This window comes from Aptenodytes patagonicus, chromosome 5 (genome assembly GCF_965638725.1).
Source record: "Aptenodytes patagonicus chromosome 5, bAptPat1.pri.cur, whole genome shotgun sequence".
Lineage (NCBI taxonomy): Eukaryota > Metazoa > Chordata > Aves > Sphenisciformes > Spheniscidae > Aptenodytes > Aptenodytes patagonicus.
This window is the reverse complement of record NC_134953.1, coordinates 21,595,872-21,609,033: the sequence shown is the minus strand read 5'-3', so window position 1 is coordinate 21,609,033 and position 13,162 is coordinate 21,595,872. Positions and strand designations below refer to the sequence as shown.

Sequence of the window (13,162 nt, the reverse complement as noted above, 5' to 3'; positions counted from 1 at the left end):
CATAAATTGACCTTCCTTAAGGAGAAAAAGAAAACCAAGACATGTTTACAAAAGGAATCAAAGGCCACCTCAAATTTAACCTCTTCAATTCTATAGAATTCCTGTTGAGCAGTACAATACAATTACAGTCAGTGGTAAATGCCATTTCTTTCATTCACCGACTCAGAGAATCATTACTTTGCTAATGTGGGCCCCATCCAAACAGTATTTTAGCAGAAGACCATTGTCTCTGCACAACTACATTCCTAGATTTTGTCAGACTGATCTTCGATTTCAGTAGATATATTATTACACAAAGACCAAGAACACTGTCTATCAGCACACACAGGGTAGCAACGTTGGCACTGGATGCTCTCCCACCATAAGTGCAGGGATTTTCACTCCTGCAGCTCCTAGCAGGAGTGATATTTTTGGATTGTACTGCTGTGTTTGCAGTGTAAGAGCTGTTTCTGAATGGAAATTACAATCTAAAAGTTATGCAGAAAATACTGAGACAGATTAATCTCCTAACATGGATAGGGATGCAACTTCTAACCAGCTGCAATCGTGGTGCAAAGTTGCAGTGCTTGCAGCACAGTTTAAGATCCTGTTTAGGGAAAATAAGAGAAGAGTGAAAGCAACCAACTCAGACCTCTATGAAAACTTAACAAATTGTTATCTATATGAAATGGCGATGTTCAACATAGATCTGCCTTGCTGTTGTCTAAGTCTCTTCCTGAAAACTCAGGCCAAACACAGGGGAAAGTACCAGAAAGAAAGTCACATACAGAGTGAAGTTAGATGCAGTGCTAAAAGGGAGTTTAGTTTATCTGCAGATGTTTTCAATAACACATTTTTAAAAGACCTCACCCAACCAGAAAGTCTCATCCTCCTTTATAAATAGGCACTGAAGTCTAATTGTGCAAGATCAGATTGAGTATTTAACCCTTCTCTCAAAAATACTGAGAAGTAATAAGCTGAAAACTTACACTGTACTGTTCCAAATTTTTCTCCTTGTTTGCCTCTGTATCCTCTAAATCCTTGTGTATAGCTGCAATCTGCCGCTTCTTGTCATTGATGGCTTGATCTAAAGACTTCAGTTCTTTCTTTATCCACTTATCCCTTTCTTCTTTGGAAGTAAACTGGCTTCCTCGACCTTGTTTTGCATAAAGATCTGTTCTTTCCTGTGTAGCCTGTGCAAGTCTATTTTGAGAAGGGAAAGCAATGCTGTATTATAAAGAAATCTTGAATTTATTAAGAGTAAGCGTTAAGAATTACCATAAGAATTTTCAAAAAGTGTCAAACCAGGCTCTAAAACTTAAGCACCAAATCCCTAACAAAAAGGATCATGTTATAGATCATAAAATCACCCAGAAGACTTCACAAAACAAAAAGTCGACAATAGCCCACAAACGTGGTTAAGCTTAAAAATTAGTTTCACCAAATACTGTCCCCCCCCGACAATAAAGGAGGGTTTTTACAGACCATCTGTAGTATATATAGCTACCCCATTCTCAAGCAACAAGTACAACTCTTGAGTTAATTGCACATATAGATAGCATTGACAGTATCTTAGGGTTTTTTAAAAATGCTTTGACTCCCCGCTGTAGAATGCCACAGACCTAGCAATTCCCCTCTCTTCTTTTTCTTTTACACTGTTGAATTTTGGCTCCGTTTCTGCTAATTCTTTCTGCTTCTCCTCAATCTTCTCAAGAAGCTTTTGCCTCTCTTTTAACAGTCTTTTCTGAAAGTCAAACAAAGCAGTATTTAAAGTTAAATAGTATCAGGATGTATTATTAGATAAATACACGCTTCTAAAGAATAATTTAGTTGTAAGATTGCAAGATGCCATTGCTTATCTGATACTACGCTGTTTCAACACTTAACAGAAGTGAATTCAGTTCCAATCAGGATAGCAAAGAGGGATGAAATGAAGCATTCTCAAGAAGCTGAACTATGCAAGCAAGGAAGGTCTGTATGGGCCAAACAACCAAGTTCAAATTAGTGCTACAAACAAAAACCTCCTTCCCAATACTTGCAGCAGTTAAGATCAAGAGAATTATAGGCGCTTGATTTTGCAGTGTGCAGGATGATAAAAAAATGATCATAACACAGGAGTCTATGTTTATATCCCCTAGAAGCACACAAGAGACATTACAAGAAACTAAGATATCTGTCTGGCAAACCTTAGAAAATAATGAAAGGCCGCAGTCTAAAAACCAAAACTTCAATGTACAAGTATACCATCATGTGCCAACGGCATTTTAAGACTTCACCACTGTTAACGTACCCTTTGTTCACTGTTGCCAGCCAATTCATCCTGCAGGTCTTTAGCCTTCAGCTCCAATTTAGTCCTCTGTTTAATCTGCTCCTGCCTTTCAGCACTAAGTTGTTCTTTCTCTTCTTTCATTGCCGAAATCTTTGTTTTCAGTTCTCGAACTTGCCGTTCTATTTCCTATGCAAATTTAAGTATGTAGTATCTTAAACACTGCATGCACATTTCAGTATGTATCAAAACTCACACGATCATTATTAAGTAGATCAAGATACACTGTAAGTGTGAAAAACTTCTCCCCTTTCCAGACAGGATGAAAGCATAAATTAGAATTTAACATGGTTTTAAGACACCCCCCACCCCACCCCACCCCAAAAAAAAACCCAAACACAAAGCAAAACACACCACTGGAGAGCCCTTGTTAAAAGTATTTTTACCTCCATTTTATCCCTAGCATCTTGCTGTGCATCTCTCAGCTGCCTGGATTTCTCCCCACTTGTCTCTCGTTTGGCAGAAAGCTGTATGGAAATATCACCAATAGCTTAAGTAGCAAGATTCTGTTTTAATAGTAGTTCCAGAAAGAAAATGATTTGTCAAAGTAGTGAAGAACATTGACAGGATTCTATCAAGGAAACGTTGGCAAAAAGCAAATCAACAGCTCATGTCATTTTGTATTAGCCAAGATATTTTACCTCATCAAGCTTAGCTCGGGTTTCATTAAGCTCCTGATTATAAATGGTGTATTCTAATGCTCTCCTCATTTTATCCCATTTCTGGTACTGAGCCAGCTCTTCTTTCTCCTCTTCTAGGGTATGCAGTCGCTCTTCAATGTACTTCAACAACTCATTGATCTTCTCTCGCTTGCCCTCTTTAGAAAAGATGACAAGAGTGAAGTTCAGTTAAACACACTAATGCATTCCCACACCTTTAAAGCTACCGAATCTCCTCCAGCGATTACCTATTTGTCAACAGTTATGAAATGTGAAAAGGAGAACCCGTGTCCAAAGTTACCCAAAAAAACCCATCCTAACAGCAGAACTGTTCATACTAGTTATGTAAGGCAACACAAGCATGTACTCTCTTGGCTCACACACTTAAAATAACTATAGACTATACTACATAAACTTTAGTGTTTGCATAGCAGTAGGTATCCTGATTTTTGGATCATTGCCAGCTGACATCACTCATGTGTTTTGAGCAGTACAAATATCCCTATTAGCCTAGCTAAAAAGTTTTATTACTAAAAACTCACATGAAGCCACTTACTAAATCTTTTGAGATATTTAAAATTCAAGGAGGAAATATAACATGTTCTGTATCGTTTAACATACCACAAATAAAATCTATCTAGCAATTAGCTTTACTGAAAAAGCCATAAACCTTTAATGGAATTACTGTGGCATAAAAAATTCATTTCTTAAACTATTTTTACCTGTTTCTTTCATTAGTGAAATACTCTCTTCTTTACGTTCATCGTACACTCTGGTACCAGCTACTTCTCTTAGCAACTTCAGCCTTTGAGAGTCAGGAGCTGTGGCCATCTGGTTGATCTGAAAATTCAAGATCTATGATTTCAATAGCCTGCTCTGGATGTATGGCTAACCACAACAGATCAAAGATTGCACTTTTTTTGCTGTGCCTGCTTGCCTGAGGCTTTGGCAGGAAGATTCAGATACCTAGTATATACCATACTGCTTTCCTTTTGAAACAATTACTTTAGGATGGCAAGTATTTTGTTTGTAATGAATTTTGTTCATTTTCAAGTGCTACCAGTTATTGCTAAAACTCAAGATACTAGCATTACATAAACTGAAGAGATCATTACCCGCTCAAAATTATGTTTAGAGAAACTCAAGCTTGGGCTTTGTAGTCCTGGTGCTAAACCAAACAGTTTAAACACCCCCATAAAACCATACCAAAATGCAGGGGTTATAAATCTTAGAATAATTCAGGTCATGAAACACTCATTAATACAACATTAAATCAGTCATACAATTAAGCCTCAGGTAAAACTCACTTTCCTTCAATAGCATTTCAGTGGTTGTATCTTTTTATAAGAAGGTAACTGTTTCTAATTTGTATTATATTAAAACCAGTATGTGTATTTTAGCTGTGAGAGTCATGTGCACCAATCCCCACCACAAAATAAGTGACTTTCCAGCTGACGTTGTTTCTTCCAAATACACGCGTTCAGCTGTATAGGAAAATTTATCCTGATAAACATTTGAGAGGCTGAACTGCTGTGTCAGCATTTCTGCCATCAAGTGCTCCTCAAGTCTCCTGCATTCCCCTTTTAAGTATGCCTTTCAGTTATCTTCTGGAGCTGACAGTTATCAGTGCCTCCATGGTGTCCCACCCTGTGAGCCATTACAAGTAATGTGTCCTTTGTCTCCAGATCTGGGTGTCCTTTGAAAGCTCTGGTAAGCGTGCTTAGGTCTTGAAGACCAGTTAATACACGCCATGCTGTGAGCCCTTTCTCTGCTTTGTGTTCACTTTTGGTGCTTCCACATGTTTCCATTCATCCTCCATTAACAGTATTTTTAGCCTCTTAAAATTCTCTACAATTACTTTACTGTCTCACCTTAAGGTCCAGAAATCTATGAATTTACACTGAAATAGTCACAGGAATTATGTTTGCTTTGTATTTAAGTATACAGAAAAGCATGTGATTGCAAAGATTACCATAAAAAAACACTTTTCTAAATATCAACATTACAGACATTAAAACTTTTTTCTCAAAATCGACATAAACTACTAAAACAGTAATATTTGCAAAAGCGGCATCTACAAGAAATGTTTCAAACTAAAATGGATTTAGGTTTTGGTTTACTTCTACAGTGATTGAACTAAGTTTGGCATCTAGGAAACATGATACTCTTGATAGTGATTTCTTCCACTTTGTGAAAAAGAATCTTACCTTTCCTTGTTTGACAATATAGTAGGGATTACTGCGAGAAAATCCAGCACTTTCAAGAAGGTTCATTACATCATTTTTCCTGAAATGTTATTGTGAATGTATTAAAAACACTTACAGCAACAGTGACAGCTGTAAATATTCAGTAAAGTATCACAACTATACATCAAATACTATAATCACTATGTGCAATGCATGCTCTGTTTGAAGAAGCCTCCTTATTTGATAATAGCTAATTCTAAAATGAAATGAGAATAAAAATGGAAAAATATCTAAAATGCTGTAACGTTGGAAGGAGATTAAGAAAGAAGCATCTTGAAGCAAAGAGGAGGCAAATACAGGTAAAGATATCACAAGGAAGGATATGAAACAACCTAAAGTCTGGTAACTCTTCTATTTAAAAAAACCCTGAAAGAAATATTATATAAGCAGTTAAACATCACGTTAATGAATGCATTAAACCGTAAATTCAAAGTCTGCTGTCTATTGCACAAGGACTGATGTCCTTGCTGTCAAACTACCGGTACTCAGTACCACACAACTAAATTAGTATTGCTCATGGAACTCATGAGAATTTATTTCACACTAGAGATGCAAGTGTTCGGTGTGACTAGAGAATTTTACAGAAATACTACTAGTCTTATTCAGCTAAGGAAAAGAAGTACCTACGTCACCATTTTCTTGTCTAAGAAATATTGGTCCTTCTTGGCTCCAATGACTCTGCGAAGTGAGACTTCCTCTTTATCAATCTTAAGAAAACAAAACCCAGTAAATTCAACTGCTTGCAGTAGCTATGTATAACTAATCCAGAATGTTTATGGCACTTTTTACCAGAACTAACTCAAAAGCAGTTACCGTACTGAAGACTTCTATAATCCTGAGATACTAGAGTCTGAAGTGATCATCTATTTCTGAAGCAGTGTATTCAACTTACCGGTAACCTGTTGTCCGAATTGTCAAAAATAATTTCCACAAATGCTGAAATAACACGAGGACCTGTACCTTCCTAAGAAACGAGATATTTTGGTTAGATAATTCCCACCTTACAAGGACTTTGAGCTCATTCATCTCCCCTTTTCCCCAACAATCCCACTTCCCCTTTCCTTCCAAGGATTTGAGAGTCAAGAGCATCTACATAAGATCCAGTACCTGTATTTCTATTTCTGAAAATCTTGGATACACATTCACCAATGTGCATTATCAGCATAATGTATTACTTTGTAATAAATTCCCTTTTGCCAAAGGAAAACAAAAAACGTTTAAGGATGCTTCCAAAATAATTGGCTTAAAATATCCACAGCCCAGCAATTTACCATTTTTGTAGTAACACTCAAATGCATTAGCTTATTCTTTATTCTTGTTGTTAAACACCTTCACTTACATGCAACAAAGCCAGTCTCTGCTCTGGGCGAAGATGACTGAACTCATCACTGAGGACAAACTGAATTGCTGTAATAAAATAGTAAAGAAACAGAAGACTTATTCTTTCCTTTAGGGAGATATGCAGCAGTTTCTTTAACTCAAAACATACTGTTTTACTGTTGTATAGTACAGTCATACCACTGCTAACATCTTACAATGTTTCTTCATTAAAAACCTTAGTCTGCTGGATGTTTATCATTCAGCCAGCTGTATACCAGAATTTCTCTGAAGACGTCTCATTGTCACGACCTTACTAGTTCACTGCATAAGCATTAACAACGCTGCACAAGTAGGAATTCATGAGCTTTCCTCTACAAATACCTAGCACACAGGCTAGGTTAAAAATATCGCTAAAATACTTAACACATGGCAATTTATAAAGACTACCATCACAAAGGCCGCTAACACCTTTGACTAGCATCTTTGCTCCCCCACTGATGCTCCTACCCCACAAAATCCCCCTCATAACCATATGTTAAAAGGTTGTATAAGCTGTGCCATACTGCTATGGAATCAGCTTAGAATTCAGCCACTAAGAATGTCTGAAGTAACTGCAAGTATCACAATCAGCTTTCAGTGTGGGTGACTTTTAGAATCAGTTTCCTCCTGTAAATACTTCTTTGCCATTTAAAAATCTTAGAAGGCCCTTAGTAAGGGAAGCCAAATATTGGGGGAAAACCTGAAGGTAAGTATTAAACAAGTGCATTGAGATCTGCCTTTCATCATTGTCAAGTAATGACCAATCTGCCACTCCTTACTGAGGAGGAACATTTGGTAAACCAACTTCAAGCAAAAACAAAGAAACCTGGTATCATCAGCATCCCCATGCTATTATGTTAAGAAATCCATGCTTACCATAAAAAAAGTTGCTTTTTCCAGATCCATTCCTTCCCACTGAAAATTAAAACACAAAGTATACCCTCAAGTTGACATGAGTTAACATTGCAATGTACATTAAATTTTGCATATATTTATGCATTTATTCAAAAACAGAACCCAAATATAACAGCCAAACAAAATCTCAAGGGAATGAGGCAAACTTAGTAGGTGGATCACTTAGTCATTGTCTGAGAACAAGAGAGCAGCCCTTTCCCCACTCAAATACATTACAATAACTTAGGAACTCCAACACTATTCCACAATGAGAATAATGGTTAACCCAATCCTATTTATTCCCATCCTTTTCTTTTCAATACTGATCTCCTGGTGGGATAAAAACAGTAGACCTAAATCCAATTCTTCTGGTCCCAGCATCATTTTTTTATATTTAACCAAAGGAAATCACTTGCCTGTACATTCAGGTTGACTGTATGAACTTCAGGTAGAGTACGAACTTCTTAATACTCCACTTGCTAATTCAGCAATGTTTTGTTTTAAAAAGACTGGAAGAAGTACTATTTCTATTTAAAAAATAAAGGTGTAAGAACACTGCACTACGCTAACATATAGTAACCTCAGTGTTCATTCTGATGTGTTTCAGCAAGGCTCAGTGTCTTATCTTTAAGATCAACACCTACTGTATTAAATTCAAAACTGCTTGCCTTCCAGCAGCAATGAGCATCCCAGGCTTTTCATCCCTTCCTACCTACATGCCCTCCAGATTCACCTCATCCCCAAAACTACTTGGGATTGCTATGAGATCTTTAAAACGGCAAAAAATAGCGAAGCCAAATTTTTTTTTTTCCTTTTAAAAGCACTAATACCTGGATAAAGTTTTAGCTCCCACTGAAGTAACATTACATAATAGGACATGCTATTCAAGTCACATGCACGTTTTTTCCAGTCTCAGAGTAAATCCTGGCTACTAAGTTTTTATGTCCAAAATTGACTGTTTTCCGTTGGGTCAGCAGTCTCAAACTTGCTGCACAGTCACTAAAATCAATGAAAATGAAAAGGCAGGACCAGGCATCCATGGGCATCTCCATAGGAAGAGGCATAAGAATGGTGGACAACAACATGCTGCTAGATTAGGTGTTATGAAACTACACTTTGAAACTTGTATTATACTTTTTGACAATCCACATCCCAGAAATGCTTTCATCCAAAGCTGGAAGAAAGAGGATCTTCTCTGCAGCAGTTTATAATAGCTAGTGTGCTTACTTTTCAAAAATGATCACACTTGCATACAAAAAAAAAAAAAAAAAAAGAAATCCCATAAATTCCCTGCTGCTGTTCCTGCAAGGACAGCCTTCAAAGGGGGTCTGGCTGATACAGAGATCTGCACATATGAAGGAATTTACAGACCTCACTCAATTTCTGAAGACTCGGACATACTATTGTCACAGTAAAATTGAATGCTAGCATTACTTTGCTGTAAGTAGAATACACTTTGTGACATGTTACAGACAACTGTAAAGAAGTTTCTGAAACAGAAAATAGTCATCAAATGTAGGCAGAATATTAAAAACTATAAAGGACTTTAATGGGAACATCATCTGAAATAACAGTGCAACTCTAGTTAGTATTAAAAGACAAGTATCAGAACTTACCAATGACGTTGTGTTTTGAGCTGAATGGGTCCACAATGGTTTGGTCCCTGTAGCTTCGAAAGCCCTGAATGATTACCTAATGAGAAGAGTGAGTTATTTTAACGAAGTTGCCTCTGTTCGTGAGCAGTTTTTGAACTATGAGATTTTACAGAATATTTACATCAATTATAATATATTTGATTTCCCCCACACCTCCTGCACACACTTCAACCTTCCAGCTCAAGATCAGCAACTTACATCACAAAACTTGCCCCTCACCTAAGCATCACTTTAGGGACAGATTTTTCCTCCCCACATCACAAGAGATGCTGGTACTTATCTAGGCCAAAGCACAGTGAACAAGAGCGTTCTGAGAGTCTTTTTGTAACAAACTACACAAAAAGATGCATTTGCATCAAATATTACATACAGGAAAGAAAACTCCAATATAACAAGCACTTACGCTAGTAGGGTCAGATTTACATTTAATTTTTATAATGCAATCCACATACAGCATAAGAATTCTATTTGCAAATTCTCAAGTAGAGCAACTGCAGACTGCAAAAACTATACCAGACTCTATCTATTTTACATGCAATACAGTCTTATTTTGTTTTACTGTGCAACCTAAAGGGAAAAGTAAAAAAGCAAGCTATCTTGTGGTTCTAGTAAAGTCACTTCCTAAATAGACAAATACAAACCTAGAAATTAACTTCAGGAGCCACACAGCAAACAGCATGTCAAATTTCAACTATTCAATTTCAGTAGTTATTTGAGGTTTGCCAGGCCAAGTAACACACAAGGTACAGAGTGACAGCATCCCGATACTTCAGCGGTTTTACACAGCAGTGAAATTGATCCAGCTTCCAGCATGCGCATTCCAGCATTCAGTAACCTCTTCCAAACATTAAAGCTGTGCTGAAAGACTATACAGCAGCTTTGCTCTGCTCAGTAAGACATCAGAAAGACAGCAGCCATCTGAAAAGCTTTGATGTTTGCAGATCTTTCAGCAAGAACGTTTACAAAAGGACTAGAGCCGACATTTAATCGTTATGTCCTTCACCCAGCTCTTCCCCAGCAGAAGCAAGATATTGTTAAGATAATGCCAATGTTCCACCGTGATAGCTATCATAAACTAAGAATTACTTGTTAGGAAGACAGCAAAACGTCTTACAAGATATTTCTCAATATTATTACTGCTGAAGTTTAGAATGTGAAATTATTTAGACTTTGTTTTGTTTGTAAGGTCTATGGTCCCATCACCATTTTCTATTTTTCTTAACATGTCATCCCTTCTCTCACATCTTCAAATAGCCCATGTTCCACAAGATGAGCATAATGCTTGGTATCCAAGAAGCACATAAAAACTTCAGCAAAAAGCCTAGAAGTTGTACTGTAAACATTAAAGCAAGCCTTTTCCCCCTACTATAAAAGCCTACATTAACTGTACACCTGAGGAACTCAAGAAACAATTACTTTCAGAACCACATTCATATTCTGTAATATTCTGGTAGCACATTATACAAACGGTGGGGAAAAAATCCTGTCCATAAAATTTACTAGACAGAAGACTAGGAGAAGAAAGTGCCCTGATTTATTCATGTCAAGTACGGTCTTAAGTCTTTCTCCCACTATGTGACAGCCCATTATCAAGCATTATCACAGAAAACTCCGCTTACCACCTGTTTATACTAATGGATTAAAACCATCTCACTAATACTGAATGAAAATGCCATGCCAGACGGCAAATCAAGCACTCGAGTTTATAAAAGTTGAAATGAAATAAAACTTAAAAGACACTAACTAACTTTTAGTCAGAAATCACATATGTCACAGTGCTCTTCCCAGGCACTACATCTTCCTTGTCAAATCCTCTTTGCAAAATTATTTCATTACTGGAATCTGAAGCTAAGAATATGGGCAGGCAGAAAATTCCTAATCCTTGACCATCAAACATCAGACCTAAGCAACAGCAGCTATTTTGGAAAAGCAATAGTCTGCCACTTCCTCCAATACTTTGCCTATCTAAACCTCTTTTGAATTGCAACTGTCTATGCTCCCTCTCCTCGGGCAAGACACAGTTCTCATTACGTACCTGCACTGTATTCAGATCTAAATCCAAAGCAACTGTATTGGAAATAGTTAAGGATTTCAGAATGTAATGGACCAAACTACAGAAAACAAGTTTAAGGCAATGTGTTAACTGAAGACTACCCAGTCACTGTGGCTGTGAACACAGACCCCCACCTCCCCTAAAAAAAACAAACAGTCTGCCTCATCTGCCAGATGGAGACTTTCACAATAGCAAGCTTTGCCTCAGTAGCAGTGGCTTTCAACGGGAAAAACAGGAACAGCAAATCTTACTCAGGTCTTGCCACCAACTCTAGGCCACAGCAACTATGTTCACTCATTCTGATTTTGAAAAATAAATAAAAAGTTAAAAAACAAACAAAATAAACAACATTTGGCAAACTGCTGCTTCCCAATTCACCAGATTTCAAGAAAAAAATGAAAAGATGGGAAAAAAATTTGGTCTCTAGTACTTTTACAGTTTACCGATAATATTGTAAAAACATACAGATTGGAATAATTCATCTACTTTATTCTCATAAGAACCTGAAAGCCTCTTCAAAAAGGTAAGAACAACCAATCATTATTTCTTGGACATTACTATAGAAGCACAAACTTTTACCACCCACATACTTAGGCACCACAAGAGTATGATACAGGCAGACTCTGAACACCATTTCCCCCCACTCTCAAAGTTTTTTCCTAGATGGCTTCTCAAGTCATCCATCCTACATATTCTGAAACATCACAACTTCTTTATTGCCTTGTATAGCCTCAGATTAAGACTTAAATAATTTTAATCTTCAAACTTCAGGAATGATTTCTGGGAAGCAACAAAATAAGGGATATTGCTGGAACCAAACTCACCCTCATCCGTTTTATTCTCACGTTCACACCTTGTTATGCTCTCTTCTATGCTTCCTAGAACAGTATTGATTACTGACCACTTAAATTTCTTTTATTCTAGATAAAACTCACTCCCCTGTTCTGACTTAATTTGGACTTCTTACTCTGACACTATGTATCTTCACTACTGTTTACTTTTGTGCAATTCAAATCTGGAGAACAAGAATTCTTATTCAAAGACTTTAAAGCAATGTGCGCACCTGCAATGATAAGTATGATTTACTAAAACACGATCAAAAGGCATCTGAAACACTCCCTAGTCAGCCGAACAGTCGATGAAAACCCGATTTCTATGTAGAACATGCACCTTCAAACACCATGAAGTATTCTCAATAAAGATACCCGTAGGGTGTCAGACAGCCAGGTAAATTTTGAGTCCGCTGAGAAATGAGAATTCTAGTAGGCTTTGTATGAACATGCATAGGCAGTGATACGAAAGCAGCCATAAAAATTCAACCATACTGTGCAATATACTACGCAATACGACTGCAGGAATATAGCACAGAAATAACACTAATGATCGTCTCAATCTTAAGAACTGTTTGGAAAAGGTCCATACAAGGCCCTTCTTTTTAACTGAAGGTTAGCTCTAGACTGCTTGTCAAGAATGAAGTATAAGTTAAATGGTCCATGCCCGGGGGCCTAAGGCACCACCTCAATACAAACAATAACTGTTGTTTCTCCCGGGGGAAGGGGCAGACAGAACCAATTTGAATTGAAACCCCAAACACAGTCACGTTTCCCCACTGAAACCACATGCAGATTTTAAAAAAAAAAAAAAGTAAAAAAGAAGAGAACCCACAACTTTAACAGCTGAAAGACGCCGCCTGACAGCTGAGGAGAGCCCTTTGTTTGTGTACGAGCCCCGCGTGGGTACGAGCCTCCCGGCCTTGGGTCGGCCGTCGCCTAGAGGTCCGGGACACCAGGGCTGCTCCGTCCAAAGGGTCCCAAGAGAGCCCGCGAACAAGTCCCGGGTCCAAGAGGGCCTCCCCCCAACGCCACTTCACACCTGCAATGAATGAAACCAGCCGCGGGAACCGGGGAAGGAGAGGCACCCACCAGCCTACATGGCGGACTTGCTCCGTGGCTGGGCCGGGGACGCCCCCCCCAGCAAGGGCCGCGGTCTCC

General features: G+C 37.9%; 1 protein-coding gene across 1 annotated transcript in view; it reads right to left on the bottom strand.

Moving 5' to 3' along the window:
• Positions 1 to 13,162, bottom strand: part of SMC3 (structural maintenance of chromosomes 3) — a 28,169-nt gene that overhangs the window by 14,645 nt on the left and 362 nt on the right. Inside the window, exons 2-13 of the mRNA XM_076338987.1 lie at positions 9,080 to 9,155; positions 7,446 to 7,484; positions 6,550 to 6,617; positions 6,103 to 6,174; positions 5,838 to 5,917; positions 5,172 to 5,250; positions 3,687 to 3,804; positions 2,947 to 3,122; positions 2,692 to 2,772; positions 2,270 to 2,434; positions 1,602 to 1,723; positions 969 to 1,182 (exon numbers count right to left, since the gene is read on the bottom strand). Of these exons, the coding sequence (XP_076195102.1) occupies positions 969 to 1,182; positions 1,602 to 1,723; positions 2,270 to 2,434; positions 2,692 to 2,772; positions 2,947 to 3,122; positions 3,687 to 3,804; positions 5,172 to 5,250; positions 5,838 to 5,917; positions 6,103 to 6,174; positions 6,550 to 6,617; positions 7,446 to 7,484; positions 9,080 to 9,155 (1,290 nt within the window). The remainder of the gene's footprint in view (positions 1 to 968; positions 1,183 to 1,601; positions 1,724 to 2,269; positions 2,435 to 2,691; positions 2,773 to 2,946; positions 3,123 to 3,686; positions 3,805 to 5,171; positions 5,251 to 5,837; positions 5,918 to 6,102; positions 6,175 to 6,549; positions 6,618 to 7,445; positions 7,485 to 9,079; positions 9,156 to 13,162) is intronic.